Source organism: Solanum dulcamara, chromosome 11, assembly GCF_947179165.1.
Source record: "Solanum dulcamara chromosome 11, daSolDulc1.2, whole genome shotgun sequence".
Classification (NCBI taxonomy): Eukaryota; Viridiplantae; Streptophyta; class Magnoliopsida; order Solanales; family Solanaceae; genus Solanum; species Solanum dulcamara.
Genome location: NC_077247.1, coordinates 38,748,645 through 38,765,258, shown reverse-complemented (window position 1 = coordinate 38,765,258; position 16,614 = coordinate 38,748,645). Strand labels below are relative to the sequence as shown.

General features: G+C 35.5%; 1 protein-coding gene and 1 long non-coding RNA gene across 14 annotated transcripts in view; one reads left to right on the top strand and one right to left on the bottom strand.

Moving 5' to 3' along the window:
• LOC129873142 (uncharacterized) overlaps positions 1–13,365 on the bottom strand; it is a 40,162-nt gene extending 26,797 nt beyond the window's left edge. Inside the window, exons 1-3 of one of the 2 annotated variants that reach the window (XR_008762664.1) lie at positions 13,193–13,365; positions 12,970–13,035; positions 12,276–12,298 (exon numbers count right to left, since the gene is read on the bottom strand). This is a non-coding gene — a long non-coding RNA (uncharacterized LOC129873142). Of the gene's footprint in view, positions 1–12,275; positions 12,299–12,969; positions 13,036–13,192 lie in introns of those variants that run through there. The other variant, XR_008762665.1, reaches the window with a different exon arrangement.
• Positions 23–4,744, top strand: LOC129873140 (transcription factor MYB15-like). Of its 12 annotated transcripts, none has more exons than XR_008762662.1 (7): positions 24–427; positions 573–675; positions 2,561–2,874; positions 3,113–3,355; positions 3,586–3,741; positions 3,931–4,059; positions 4,176–4,744. XR_008762662.1 is itself a non-coding variant. In XM_055948170.1 (5 exons), exons 4-5 carry the CDS (start codon positions 3,965–3,967, stop codon positions 4,601–4,603), a joined length of 540 nt encoding a protein of 179 aa, XP_055804145.1. In that variant the 5' UTR covers positions 36–427; positions 573–675; positions 2,561–2,874; positions 3,931–3,964; the 3' UTR covers positions 4,604–4,744. The 12 variants fall into 12 exon arrangements, 4 of the variants coding, with proteins under 4 accessions (XP_055804145.1, XP_055804147.1, XP_055804146.1 ...); XR_008762660.1 differs by having other exon boundaries at positions 25–386; positions 4,159–4,744; XR_008762659.1 differs by having other exon boundaries at positions 25–427; positions 3,113–3,382; positions 4,159–4,744.
• Positions 13,366–16,614: the final 3,249 nt, after the last annotated feature.

The following is a 16,614-nucleotide window of genomic DNA, read 5'->3' as shown; positions in this document are numbered from 1 at the left end:
ATAACGACCAATAATTTTCCGATCGCAATTTTATATGAACAATAGCAGAGTAATTATATTGCATCAATAAAAGATGCAATATCCCTTCGTTACATATTAACCCAAGAAAACATAATACAAGAGCATTTCACCCCAAAACAGTTCTCCTTCCCCAAAAGACCTTGCGATGAGCATCAAATCCAAACTTAGACAACACACCCATCTCTCTCTATCTATCTATCTATGTGAGGGAATAAAACTAAATTTATTTTCTCTACCTCTTTTTACTGCATCAACTTTTTCGTGATGAATCGCCCATCAAGACAGTGAAGATCGAGACAATTTACTTCCTTGCCTCCATGGACATGATTGAATCGGTGGAGACCATGCTCAAGGAGAAGTAGATGGTAATTATCAGATGTTTTAGCTTGCCCAATTTTTTCCACCAGTGGGTACTCTTGCTACTTCTCTACTTCTCACTTTGCTAAGTTGCAAACTTGCTATTAAACTTCTTCATCTATCAAAAATCTTTTAGTTTCGGTTTATTTTTGTTGGTTGTTAGTCAAAATAGGATTATTTTTTTTGGTGACTAGGGTTATTCAAATTCAGTCTCAAATAGACGAGCCTCGAGCAGAAGTCACAAATTTCTTGGAAATGTCTGCGGGATGTCAAGATTGATCATTTATGGCTGTTCAGGTGAGCTTTGGTTCCCATTCAAAAGTGGGGCAATTGACATGTAGTTAGCGTGTTAGCTTAACTATAGGAAAAGTAAGAAAAATAGTTTTGGGTTTGCTTGAGAGAGGATCAATCTATTGCATTGGCTCACTTCTTTTCTACCTACCAGTATCTTTTACAATAAGAATTCTATGCAGAAAAAATAACCTATTACTCCTTATTTTGAGAGGATATCGGATTCATTCAGATTCAACATTAGCCATCTGCATCTATCAAGATGCCTTATTTCCTTTTTTTGTCTGTCATTGAGAGCTACAGTACTTGAAATATTTCATCATTGTATGTTAAAGGGGGATCCTAGACTTCAATGTATTGAAATGGGGAATCTTGTCATAGTAATGTTAATTCTATTTTAATTTTTTCTTAGTGATAGCACACTCTTGTACGTTAACTACCAGACATTAAAAAGATGGAAAAAAAAGAAAATGGAAAGGGACTGAGAAATAGAGAATTGGTTAATAGTTCTATGTATCAGATCAACTATCAATTACTTTGTTGATGTTGATATCTATAGAAGGTGTGGTAATATGAGGCATGAAAAATCTCTTCTTTTTTTTTCCTAATTGAAGAAACTTTTAAAAATTGCCTAGCGTTAATGTCAGATGTCTAGATTTATTGCGCATACCTAGATTAATTGCATGGCAATCCAATAATATGGAAACTTACCTTATTTAATGTGTCTAAATTAAAAGAAAAGAGTCCATTTCAACCATGGTAACTGTTGGAGTCCCACATTGTTGGGTCAAAGTTTACTGGGTCTCTTTATATGATCTTGGGCAATCCTCACATCTTGAGCTTAGCTTTTGAGGTTGAATTACGCTCAAGGTCCATTTCTCTAACATGGTATAAAAGTCAGGCTTATCACAATTCATTGTTTCCAATGTTGGGTCCCCCGTCTTATATTGTCCACATTCTAGATGTCCAGTCTTGGGCGTGTGGGGTGTATTGAGTCCTACATCGATGGTTCAAGGGTTATTTGATCTTTTATATGGTCTTGGGTAATCCATAATTCTTGATCTAGCTTTTGAGGTTGAGTTAGACTTAAGGTCCATTTCTTTAATGGTAAATAACAAATATAACTAGATTTAGCACCATCTTTTTTTGATTCAACTTAGAAACTGTTCCCTGGTTGAAAACATTGACAAAGATATCGTAGAATTTTGTTGAGTATGGTATATGAAAGAAGAAGTTGGAAAAATAAAGGTTGAGGCATAACTATGAGTTTTCATCTGAAAATATGTGCAAGTAGTTTTACAAGGTGCACATTTTCTCTGTTTGGCTAATTTGTCATTTTCTATAAGAATGACATGGGCACCTTCCTTTAAAAATATTCTATTCTAATTCAGTAATTTTACCATAATATATTGTGTCAATTTGTCTTCCTTGTGACTCACTCCATTAATTAGTTCGATCTTAGTATTATTTTTCCTTTATACTTGTTATGACGAGAATTTCTTCTCTTTGAGCTTTCTCTTTAAATTTGTTTGTAAAGTTATTTCTGTCATTTTTAGTTATCTCATGGCTCTTACCTGTCTATGGTGATTGTCTAGAGAGGACTTATACGGCACTAACAAAGTGGATGAGGGGCAAAGGGCGTGTGACAATCCAACTTTGCTGTTGTTACAACTATGCACCAATAAGCATTTTACAATCTTATCTTTCATCCCTCTTTCTCCACACATAACTGAGTGCCTTAAAATTTATATTATGTGTTATTAGGTGAACAATAATCTGTAACAAAAGACCCCCCCCCCCCCCCAGCTGAGTTGACAACCTTCTTCTATGATTGGGATGTGGCATATGGGTTAATCACAGGTGGCCTGATGACTGAATTTCTTTATGCCAGGATAAGAGTGGCAATCCCCAGGGATCCTCAAAAGTGGAATTGTTGATCCATTGCCTGATCTTTTGAAGGTCATGATTAGATGGCTTGTAAGGTGGCATGTGATGCCTTCGACTTGTGTTCCAGACAAATGTATTATCAACATTTATGAAGAGGGCGATTGCATACCACCACATATTAACAATCATGATTTTGTGTGCCCGTTTTGTACTGTTTCATTCCTTAGCGAGTGCAACATTGTGTTCGAATCCAACTTGAAAATAGTGGGTCCTGGTGAATTTGTTGGTGCAATTTTAATATCGTTACCAGTGGAGCCAGTAAGCGTCTTCTTCTTATCATAACTTGTGAAAATAGGAAGATTGATCATTAATGACATTACGTTACTCTCACATTCGTACTTGTCTTGAATGAAATGTAGCTGATGTAGCTAAACACTATGTGCCAGTTGTACCTACTAAGGGTACACACTGATTGTTCAGATCTCTCTAGTCATAGTTAAATCTTCTGCTCCAATGTGTATTACGCTAACATCTTGTTAATCATTATCTCACATAGGATTTCCATCACATTTTTAGAAGAATGGTTGAATATTAAAAAAAATTGGATATACTTCTGAGCATGATTTACAAGGCTTGCAACCCTTGTCATATGAAGCGGACACATAAAAGAAATCAAGCTCCTCCAGGCCAAGATTTTCCACAAAAAAACAGTCAGTGAGATAAGAAGAGAGCATGGAAAGAGTAAAGACTGGAGTAATGTATATTATGTTAGGATCTGTGGATGAGCTCTACTTATATGGTATGCAGTTTTAGAAAATGGTTTGAGGTCTGTCAAACTTAAGACTTTTTTCCTTAATTAATGTAAATATTCCATCCTAACTTGTTTGGAATTTAGGCATAGTTATAGTAAATGTACTAATCTTTTCTATATTTGACTTGACCTGAAAAATGGTGAAGCTGTCTAGAGAATTGACCTATTATGCTATCAATATTGGATACTAATATATTAGATTGATGTTTTGGATTAAGTTTACTAGGTACATTGGATGTTCTTTTTGGGTTGGTTATCTATTGTTGGAGGAGAGGAATAAGGGGGCATAGTCAGCAGAGGAAGACCAAAAATTGAAATCTTATATATTATGAGATTTGGCATTTGGAACTGGAGCCATATGCCTAAATTTGCTGGTTTGTTTTCATTTCAAATATGTTCGATCTACTGATATTATACACATGTAATATTAGAATCGATTTATCAGATGATCACTCAACTAATAGTTATATCTCATAAAGTTACCTTTAATTTTTTCTTAATCCCAATTTTCTTGAACAAATTAAAGAAAGTGAACTTCTAAGATAATAACTATTATCTTGCAGGACTTTCAAGAAAGAGGAAAATTTGTAGACTTCGATGGATGAACTATCTTTGCCCTGTGTTAAGAGAGGACCCTTTACCATAGAAGAAGTCAAAATTGTCATCAAAATTTATCAGGAACTTGGGAATAGGTGTGACAAATAAATTTCTAGCTTTTAATTATGTTTTAAATCTTTTTTGGAATGATTTGAAAAGAGATTATCTACACTTTATGTATATATTATGTACAGATGGTCAGCTATTGCAGGAAGATTATCTGCAAGAACAGATAACCAAATAAAAAATTTGTTCCACACTCACTTAAAGAAGCATTTGGGAGTGAAAACTGATGCCTTGATGAAGAGGAGAAAAAGGATATTTGTGAAGAAAGCCAAAGAAAATGAGATGAAAAATAATATTGATGCTGACAAACCATCGCCTGATGTTTGTAATTCATCAGAGAAGAGTAACATGACTATTGTTACATGGGAAGAAAAACAAACGAGGGATATTGTTTCTATTAATGCAGTTGTGGATGAAGCAGCAGACATGGAAGTTAGGAGGCCAGTTACATTGGAAGGCTACCCAGAAATTGAAACAAATAACCTTGGTTGTCATCTTTACCAGTTTGAGTACCCTCAGCCGTGTACTATTTCTGATTTTGATTTCTTCCATCAGTTTGATGTACTTTTTTGAGATACTGAACATCTTAGTATTTTTTGAGAAGAACCCTACTATCTTTCTCGAAGGAAGGAGGAGTATAAAAGTATGTGTGCAGCGCAACTGATCCATACCATGTTGCTCCTTCAATTATATATGATCATTGTATTCCTCAAACTGTTGCATTCTATTTACCCCATAAGTTGTAGAATATGATGTTTCTGATGCACTTTTTTGTTTACCAATGTTTTACACTGGCCTTGTGATGTATGATGTGCATGTATATGTTTGTCAGAAACTTGAGCGTTCCTCATTTTCTTTTAATAGGTCAAGAGCTAAAAGTATGTTTTGATTAATATTTAATTTTTATAAACATTTTTTGTAGTTGTTGTAAGTTAACAGACAATGAACCAGGTAAAATTTTGTTATAGATAATTATAACAACCAGATTTATAGTCGTAACTAAAGGTTTTTAACGACGGAAATAACAATCAACGTAGGGAAATTTGGTCGTTAAAAGAAGGTATCACGATCGGATTTTTTGTCGTCACTAAAGAGTTTTAACGACCAGAATTGAAATCCGGTCATAAACTTTTAACGATGGAGCTTTTAACGACCGGCGGCGACCGGATTATTTTTTGTTGTTATTGACGAATAACGACTGGATCAAGACTTTTAGCGACCAAATTTCCCTTTGCTAAAAGTTATTTTTCTTGTAGTGAAGATTTCACCCATGAAGGGTGTAGTTCGGTTTGGTAAGAAGATGAAATTGAGCCCCATGTATGTAGGGCCTTATAAAATCTTGAGACGTATTGGCAAGGTTGCTTATGAGTTGGAGTTGCCTTTGGAAATGACCACTATTCATCCGGTGTTCCATGTGTCTATGTTGAGGAAATGCGTGGGTGATCCGAGTTCCATTGTGCCTTTGGAAGTAGTGAATGTCGATGAAAACTTGACCTATGAAGATGTCCCGATTGAAATTTTGAACCGGAAAGTTAAGAGATTGAGGAACAAGGAAGTTGCATCCGTCAAAGTCCTTTGGAGGAATAAACAAGTTGAAAGTGCTACATGGGAAGCGGAAGCAGATAAGATGAAGCAATACCCTCATCTCTTTCATTCTACTCAAGCCTAAGGTACTAAACTATTTACGCTCAAATTGTTAAAGACTCCTACGTTTCAGTTTTTCCTAAGTCTTCATGCGCATGCATGTTCATAAAGTTGATTTTAAAGTCATTTTTATGCTAAGTTTAAAGATCTCATGTTCTATGCATTTCAAAATGTCATTGTATTCATGTTGGGTTGCTAGTCCTCATTCCATGTCCTTTCTATGCTAGTTGAATCTCATTCAAGAACAAATGTTCCCAAGGGGAGATATTGTAAGACCCCATAATTTGAAAAGTCAAAACGAAGCAAAATTCTGGAAAGTGGACTGGAATTGGGTTCTATGACTCGATCTATGAGTCGTAGGAGTGGCTTGTATGACTGAGGTTGAGGTTGTCAATTTGTCTAAGGGAAGGAGTGGGTTATGGGTCCATGTTACGACTCGTAGAAGTTTAGACGAGTCGCAGAAATGACTCGTCAAGAAACCATAAAGGCATGGATTTGTAGGTCGTCCAAACTCTGTAGGATGAATCGAGTCTAAGACTCGTTGTCAAGACTATGACTCAAAGAAATAATTCGTAGAGAAACTTCTGAGGGTCATTCCTCAGGGTCTTTCTCAGACCTTGCAGGACTAGTCCTATATACGACTCGTAGAAAGTCCTACGAGTCGTAAGGACCATCCGTAGGGTCTATCCTGCCCAGAAGGAAATCTACGGTGGCACATAGTTTAAGAGACACGAGGTTGCTACTAGGACTTTTGGTAGAGTCCCCACCTCAAGTCCACTCGGTGCTAAGTCAAATCTCACGGAATACATACATAGCATAGAAATCATAATTACATATATCATAGGTTTGAAATCATAGAGTAGCTCATTTTCATAACATAAGTGCAATGCGGGCATTGTCTTTCCACATTACAAATCATACATACATAGACATAATTCATACTTGGAAATTCATGATCCTAGCTTATACTTGAAATTAGGGTAAGACATGAATGCATGATCAATTGACTTGAAAATCATGAAATTGACTTGAAAACATGCATGATCATATACTTTATATCAGCTCATACATAATTCATATAAATAATACCATTAGGAAGTATATTTGAAAATACTTATATTTTACATCATGAACCCTAGAAATCAAAATAGGAGAATTCATGAAAAACTTTTCAATTCAATGCAATAACCATCAATTTATATCAAAATAGACTCACTCATGCAATAGGAATAAAGATCATAAAATCCATAAAATACCATACTTTAATTTGATAGAAAACCTCGAGAAATTGATTGAGCTTCATGGATGAAAGGATCCATGAATCAATACCCACATACCTTAAGTGAGAACATCAAATAATTTGGAAGAACTTGAGAGTTTTGCTGGAGAGCTTGACTGAATTTACTTGAAGTCTTCAATAGAGCACTTGAGAGTCTTTTGTAAAGAGAGAAATATTTGAGTAGGTGAATTGTAGAAGAATGAATAGAAGTAGAGGTTTAGGTTAATTTATAGAGCTGAACTAGTTGCTAAAAATGTCTAGGTTCATTAACTAAAAATTTGGGAAAAAGTTTAAAGTGCCCTTACTAAAAACTAAATTCGGCCAAAAACACATTGCCAGGTCCGCCACGCGGAGGCGATCCAGTGCGCGAAGCGGACTTGCCGCACACCTTACTGTTTTGCGCAATTTCCTTGAAAATCTATCTTTCGATATACGGGTCCTAAAAATCCACCGAGACTATTTTCCCGCAGGTTTTGACCCCCTAATCGATATTCCAAACTCGAATTTGCCAAAAAGATTAATGATATTACATTACATGAGAGGCCTATTCCCAAGGCATTCTTAAGGCACTTGTGAGCATTTTGAGGGATGTTACACATTCATGAGTTCTTCCACCCATGGAGCCCAAGTATTTTTCTAACCTAGCAACTTAAATTTTGAATGGTGAATTTTATGGGTTTTCACTTTATGATTTCAAATGTATAGATTCTTGAATATTTGAAGTTTATTTATCTATCTTAGCTTATATTGACTCTAAATTCATGAAATGGTTGATTTATCAAATGTACTTATATGAAAGCATGAAAAGGGTTTTAAAGTGAATTGGTAAAGCATGAAAAGGGTTTTAAAGTGAATTGGTGGGTTGTCTCAAGCTTGTTTTAATTGATGCATTACACTACCCATGTGCATGCTAGAATTGATTTAAATGATTTGAAAGTTGATTGAATAGAACCCACCTAGTTTCACTATGTTTCAATGAAGTTTGAATGAAAGTTTTGACTCCAAAATGAATGTTTATGAAAGCAAATGTCTATGATCAAAAGGAGTCTTATGAAATAAAAGAATGATGAAATGATTATGAAATGATGTATTCCACTTGTGAAAGGCCAATTCTCACTGGTGAATCAAAGAAGAGTTCTAATGAGCTATTATATCTAATGATGCTTTGATGATTTAAAGCTATGTAAATGATTTTGGTCTTATGTTATATTAAACTATTCCGTGGGATTGAATTAGCACCGAAAGGGGCATTGAGGTGGGATTCGGTAAGGGGATCCTAGTAGCAACCCCTTGTCTCATTAACTATGTGCCAACATTAGAACCCTTGTAAGCTTAGGCTAGTGGATCCACAAATAGCTCAAAATGTTAAAGAAATGAATGAAGTTTGACGGAGCTTTACACGACAAGTAGACTCCCTGTATGAGGTTATGTTAGATTCCATATAATAGCTCGCAATTGTCTTAAATGTCAGTTGTAGTCATCTTCCCAAAAAATGAACGTTTCAAGTATTATTCATATCAATTGCTTATGCATGCAGGTACTTATGTACTTTGTCATATGATGTTTTACCATTTTCATTGAATTGCTTGCCTACATGCTTAGTACTGTTATGCCCCGTTCTTTTGTACATCAGAACACTTTCTTAAGCTTCTTAAAAGTTGCCACGTGACCTCTATCTACCACACTATCAAATAACTCTAAAGAAATGAGAATGAGATACACCATAATAAGGAAGATTGGAAATAGGGTTATAAGAATCCGGAAGGAGTTGGAGGCCAAAGTAATGAGTCGTAGGACCCGATCTACTTGCGTAAGTTACCAACTTGGATGTCCTACGTAATTAAGCTACTTGAGTACACGTCGAGCTTAAGTAGCAAGGAATATATAGGCTTTTAAAGTAAGAAGAGATTACGAACCCACGGAAATGAAGCAAGCAGGTGACAAGTAGGTGACACACCTACTTGGGCTAAGTAGGTGACACACCTACTTGGGCTAAGTAGGTGACTCACCTACTTTAGGTGGCCCCCACACTGCCACGTGGTAGCATATGAGTGAACGCATGGGTGAGGTGGCACCCTAGGGGGGATACCACATGTCACCCCTAGGGGCTGCCACGTGTCATTCTTAAAAGGTGATATATAAATGTCTAACTATGACTAAGGAGTCATTTTTAGCACTTAAACTTAGCCAAAAATGGAGAGAAAAAAATGTGAGAGACTAGAGAGAGAGCGCTACGGATTTGGTCCAAGGAAGGTAAGGCTCCGACTTTTGCTCCGTGAATTAATTATTTAAGGTATCCCTCGATTATATAAGGGTGTTTAATAACGAAAAATCTCATTTTGGGGCAGCAAGGAAGAGATACAAACAGTCCGCTAATTTTAAGCATGTTAAGAGAACTTCCGAGACAAGTTTTAGCAAGGTATGGCTTGGTTATCTTCTCCCACGTTTTGGTAAGGTTTTGACATATTATTAGGGTTTTAATAATGTAAATTTAAGGTTTGGACCAGCACCAAGCAGACAACAAACAGCCACGATGTTTCAGCCGCGCTAGAAGAACTTCCAAGGCAAGTTTTGGCAAGCTTTGGCCAATTACGGGTAAGGTAAGGGTTTTCTTTCAATTTGGAGTTTATGGTATGGTTATAGATGTGTAAATATGAGTTGGAGATGTGAAAATATGTACGTTACGGCTGAAAGATGTGGCAGGCCGTATAGGGGCTGTTTCGATGATATTCTAACGGGTTAAAGTTTGGCTAGTGTCGTTGTTATTGTGGTGTTGTATTGGGAGTAATTTTGTGGTGTTGCAGGGCTGTAAACAAGTCTAAATATAGGTATAAGTTCTTCTGGTTGCAGCCACATGACACCCCATTTCGTGTGGTTAAGATTTTACGAAATAAAGATTGAAAACCGTATTTTGGAGTCGTAGTTTTGAGCGCGACTTTCCACCAAGGCTGCCAGGGGCGGACCTACATGCAGCCTAGGGGGTCCATTTCAGTTGGAAAATGCAGTCAGATGTTTGGGGCAGTGTAAGTGATCAAGGGGTAGTAACTCATATCACGGGAGGAAACTTTGCGCAGAGTTCTATTACTATTAATGGGTGGCTCCGCGATTGATCTTTTGTGTATAATCCTGCATAATCTCGAATGTTATCAGTTCCGGTACGTAGAATGAGGATTCAATATTTCGTGATAGTTATCATGGATTGAAAAGGGACGGGCCAATAGCAACGCAGAAGTTTCATACAAAGGTGCCTTGAACAGGCGGGGAACTATGGACCTAGCTGAACCGGAGAGCCCCGAAGTCCCACGGTATCATAGAATTAGGTACCATATGAATAGGCCCGAGAAAACCCCTGTATAGCTTCTTCAATTTCTCAATAAAGAGCAATATGCCCAACGGTGGTTCGAATGTATATAAAAAGGATTTTTCGATCAACCAATATTTATCGAATTTGAAAAAGAGTCAGAAGAAATGGTCTTGCAGGAAGGTTGGCTAGAGATTTCTTGTAAAAACACTAGCCCTGCTGAGTTCATAATTAGAATATTTTCATCGTTGAATCTTTTTTGATTCTATGTATTATTCTCATTATGCACATAAGGGAGGAGCCGTATGAGGTGAAAATCTTCTTTTGTTGAAATAAGGACAAATGGTACACGCCTTCATCGACGTTGTTTTTTGACTGGAAGGCCGAGTTCAATTTATCTCTTTCAACTTGGATACCATGAGGCGGACCTTGGAAAGTTTTAACAGTATTTATATCATTCGTGGGTGCGGCTAACTCCCCATGAGGTAATTGTATGATTTTCCAAGGTAAAAGAGCTCCTGACCAATTAGAAACAAAAATAAATAAAAACATAGTGCCAATAAAAGGAACCCAGGGTCCATATTCTTCTCCAATTTGAGTTTTACTCACATCTCGAATAAATTCATCTTTACTGAATGTGACATTGGGTCTATACGTCTTCGCGGTGGACTTGATTTTACCAAAGATGATGAGAACGTGAACTCACAACCATTTATGCGTTGGAGAGATCGAAAAATTGATCTTGTTGAGAAATCGATGTCTTACTCCATAACTTTGAGGGAACCATAGCCTGACAAAGGGTTCGGTCCAATTTGTCCGCCCATTTTTAGGTATAGGAAGAAGCCCTATCAAATAGAGATTTTTTCTTTCGACCATATTTCGATTGTTAATACGATATATAAGGACCGCTACTGGATAAGCGGACTCGAACCGCTGACATCCGCCGCAGGGTAAACCACCGCCTCTCAGGTCCCCCGACTGATTCTACCATAGAGGCCAACGATAGGATTGATCAAATTCTATTGAGTCTGACTCATAGTGATCATCCGAACCCACTTCGTCAAAAAATTACATCGTATGTATAGAATCAATTTGTTGATGTATGAGTATATATTTAATAATGAACCCTCTGAACACAAGCCAAAGACTTGGTCCAGTGGTAAAGGGGTTCACGAAATTGTAAATTCTGGAGCTAAGTCTGCGGGTTCGAGCCCGGGTAGCAACATTTGTTTTTTCATATTTTAGTTTCAGCCAATTTTATTTTTTATTTGCTTAATAAATGAAACGTCCAACCCTAATATTGTAATATTAAACTATATTATATGTGTTTAATTATTTTACATTAATATTTTAGAGCACAACATAAAATGAATTACACTTTACAATAAAAAATTTTCTATTTTTATAAAATTAAGTAAAAGTTATAACTTTTTTTTGAGTTTTCATATTTAAAATTTTAAAAAAAATTCTCTCATACTCATTTTAAGTCAAACATTTAATTTTTATTTGATTAAGGAATAATATGATTATAAGTAAGATTAAATAAATATGATTGGATTTTGGAAGTATTCTCTTATCCTTCTACTATAGATTAGTGACCACAACTTAAGAAAAAATATGCCTTTAACGTACAAATCAAGAATTAAGAAAATCCTCATTATTAAACTTTCATTTAATTATTTCTCTTATTTTAATATATTTTTTTTGGATAGTATAATCTTTTGTGTTCCTTATTTAGTTTCAAAAATTGAATAATGTATTTATACAACAATGACGGCGACAGAACCCATAATTAAAATTTTAAAAATACATTTTCTCATATTGATTTTAATATTATGTCAAACGCGTACTTTCTCTATTTTATTGTTAGTGTTGAGCTAAAGTTGAATTTTATCTAGTTGCTTATATTTGATCCGACCCGTTCATATATGACCCGATCCGATCTGCTTATTTGTGGATACTATTAGCGTGTTTACTTATTTTTTTGAACCCCCTCGATGAAAATCCTGGTTCCGCCACTGAAGGCTGCTAATACCTTAGGATCCTGCAGTTAAATTTACGCATTATATTGAGTCTCAGATCAATTTGTTGCTTGTCATTACAGTACCTTTTATCTTTTTCTGGAAACTAACAAATGCAAAAGAATATTACAACTGAGCAAAAGATGCTCAGTGCTCCAATCTGAAGGTTTTTAGCTTTTCAATCTTACAACTTGAGACAGGAATTTTTCATCGACGAAGTGGCATTCATAAAGTTGAATGCTGGTTTTACAGACTTCAGAGGAAAAAGATAGGCTCCAAAACACTAGTTGAAACAGTACCACTATCAAAAATATGGACCAAAGGATGATACATCACAATGATCCTTCCTGTATCACCTCTATAATTTAATATAAGCATTTTTTTCTGGATAAGAAACCAATTTATTCAAAAATAATAATCAGATGACAGTGATGAAACTTCGTTGATGAAATTATTAAGATCCTTCAATTAAAAATCCCACTAAGCCATGATGACACCTAACCCAACTCGTCAGGCGAATCAATCGTTAATTAACCACAATACAAAGGCAATATGACATGATAAGATGTAATAGAGTAACACACTTGCTACAATCAGCAATTAAATTATTCTCTGAATGCTTGACGTTTTTTATATGAACATCTGGAAGACAAAGTAAGACATAGTTTAACCCGTTCTAGACAAGGTACCATACCTTTACATAAATAGGCATATAAACCCCTGGAAATAATGGTCTGTGAGGAAGTGGCAGAGCTAGAACCTGCACCAAGAAAACACATCATTAAAAAGAATTAAAAAATACAGGCGCGCACTTCATGTATTTTTAGCATGATAAATCACAAAGCCCTTAATTGCAGTCTCACTGATATATCTTATCCAAAGGTAACCAAACAAGAAGGCAAGAAATGGGTAAGCACCTTTAAATCTTCAAACAGATAGAATGATGAGAGAATAAGAAGCCTACAAGAAACGGTATTTTCATTGCATTAGTATTTTTCTTTTTCTAGGGAAGATTGTTAAGTACCACTTATACATGAATCTTGCATTATCTCAACTAGCAAAATTTGGAATACAGAAATGAACCAAAAGACTGGATGGTAGATAACACCTTCTCTTTTTCAAAAGTGTTCTCTCACCCTGCTCTTTCCTCTTTCTGGTAAAAAAGGGCAGCCCGTTGCACTTAAGCTCCCGCTATGCGCAGGGTCCGGGGAAGGGCCCGACCACAAGGGTCTGTTGTACGCAGCCTTACCTTGCATTTCTGCTAGAGGCTGTTTCCAAGGCTTGAACCCGTGACCTCCTGGTCACATGGCAGCAACTTTACCAGTTTAAAATTCCGATGGGAGTTAGAGACTAATGTGGAAAAATAAGGACTAATGTGGAAAAATAAAATCGCTAGTAATCCAAGATTTCAGATGAGGCAGCAAGAAGAACCTGTGGTTAATATTAATGATGATGATGGATGAATATGGTGAAATGATTACTCCCTCAAAAACTCAAAAGATGTCTTCTAGTGGAAGTGCATCGGGGCGGAACGTGACGAAAGGTGCTCTCAATTTCTATTTTTCACAAAAATCACAACAAAAGGGGGCTTTGAAAAGGGAGTAGGATTTGATGAACCCAAGAAAATTCTAAGGGAGCGTGCGGTAAGTGCTTTTGCATAATGGATCTATGACACGGGCTCCCTTTTAATTGTGTTAATTACAAATCATTTGACAAACTCATTGAGGCAATAGGACAACATGGCCCCGGAATGAAACCTTCTACCTTCCATTAAGTTAGAGTTACTCACCTAAAAAGGAAGTGAGGAAAGTGGACATATGGCCCCGGAATGAAACCTTCTACCTTCCATTATGTCACAACTACCCAATGCAAACATAACACTAACACTCATTTTACTCTGTCATCATGTGAGCTTGTGCACCAAAAAAGATGTAAAATGAGTGTTAGTGTTATGTTTGCATTGGATAGTTGTGGCATATTTTAAACATTGTTATTCAAATTTGTACATATAAATGCAAGCATGACCACATATGATGAAATTTCAATTCTTTGTGGTTGGCATTAACCAAGAATTGGAATTAAATTCATATTAAAATAATTTACTTTGGTTACAACACTACGTCAAGATTAGGGAAATAGAAAGGGATGGTTGGTTAATAAGTTAACTTAGCTTTTAAAATAAAAAAAGGTGGATCACAAAGATCATATTTTCTAGTTTATTCGTATACTCATTATTCTTTAGTAAAGGGCCTTCCCTACCTTGAATTGTCCTCATATCATGTTATGAAGGTCTTCAACATTTTGTTTTCAAAGAACAACATTTTGTTTTCAAAGAATTTCAAAGAAGGTTGGCAACTTGTTTCCCCAAAGTTTCCTTTGCAAATCTACTTGAAGTCCATTCAGTTGAGAGGATTATTAAATGTTTATCATGATAATTTATATAGAGATCATGCCTATAGAAATATTTTGAGCATATTATGTCATAGAAATCATGTATATATGATTTAATATTTTAACATCTTAATAAATATAGAAACCATGCATACAAAATGTAAATAAGTTTTCATTCTGTTATTTTTATCATACCTATAGAACTTTAGTAAATTAATTATTTATGGATCATGCCTATATTACTCGCCACAATTTCAGCTTGTTACTAATTAGAAACCATATTCATAGGATTTTATTAAAGTCTTTAGTTAATAATTAAAGTTGTCAAGAATGTGTTTCTTTTATCATAATTAAACTAGTAAGTGAAATTACCTTTGCATGTCTAATAATAGAATTAAGCTCCCACATCCCTTAAGGTTCGTGTTATGCTTTGTGTGTTTGATTGTCACACACAACCTATTATGACCTCTACGATTTGTTTCTGTTTTCAAGCATGCTAATAATTAATTTAAAGGCATATTTGAGACATTTATGTGTTAAATGTCGTCCTATTTGTTTTGTTTGACAATGTGTCTAATTAGGAGCCTATATTTTCTTTTAGTCTAAAACCTATCCTAATAGTATGTCCAATGCCTCTTGAACATTATGTTGGGACGCTAGACATCTTTTAGGACGTTAGTTTTATTATTTCTTTTATATTGCTTTAGAATTATAAATATAAATGAACCTAGGAGGAGTAGGGGTAAGTAGACCCCTCATAAATGATGAAAGGTGATTCGGGGATACTTTATGTATTTTGTCTTACGCTGATCCGAGTAGGATTAATTTACTTTAGTTTGCTAATCTTTTAATTATTTTTTTTAATATTTAATATTTTTGTTTGTATTTATTTGGGGTAGTTTAAATAATAAAAAATGATTATTTTCCTTCTATATCTAATTGTGCAAATTTCTATCTTCTCGCTTGTCTATTCTATTTTATTAATAATTAATGTTATTTGTTTTCTTTATATTTTCTTTATCACCTTAGCTTTCATTAGTTAATAAATAAGAGACCTTTATTTGATATTTCTTTCATTAGTTAATAAATAAGAGACCTTATTTGATATTTTTTAACCCCCACATAATTTATAAGATTCGGCCAAGACCCACATTTGTGGACCTCGAAATGTGCCTAACACATTCCTTTTGAGATGATTCGAACCCTTACCCGAACTCTGGTTGCAATTAACCCTTTAAGATTAATATAGAATAGAATGGTGCCCTAACACGCCTTTAATTTGTTAGGTGGCGACTCTTCGCTTTTTAAATCCTAAAAGGAGTTGTCACATCGTTGCAAATCCGTTTTGAGAAACATGGGGCGCGACAGTCAACACCATTGAACAGATTGCAGTCAATACAACAACGGAAGACTACCCAGTTTGGGAGCCAGATAAAACTGGAATGTTCACATGCATATCGGCTTGGCACATAGTGAGGAAGAAGAAAGGAGGCAGCCTCACCAGTGAGAAGATTTGGCATAAGAGCATCCCCTTTAAAATCTCTTTCTTTATGTACATACCTATTAGGAATAAGATAACTACTGATGTGGTCCTTAAATAACCTGGCATTGTGATTGCTTCCATGTGTTCTTGCTGCTCAACTTACAAGGAGGAAACAAATGAGCATCTTTTTGCTTATCGATGTCTCTGACTAATATCGTGGTGGAATCTGATTCACTATTGATTGTAAATATGATCAACATGAGAATGAAGGCGCACTGGCAAATAAAAAGTATAATAGAGCAAATTTGGGAGACTGCTAAGAGTAACCTTTCATTTTATGCATATTTATAGAGAAGGCAATGCTGTCGCTGATTACCTCGCTAACCACGGAGTAACTACTATGAAATGCAATATCTTCAACGAAGTTGTTTCCTTACCAAGACAAGTTAAAACTTCTTTGAAGTT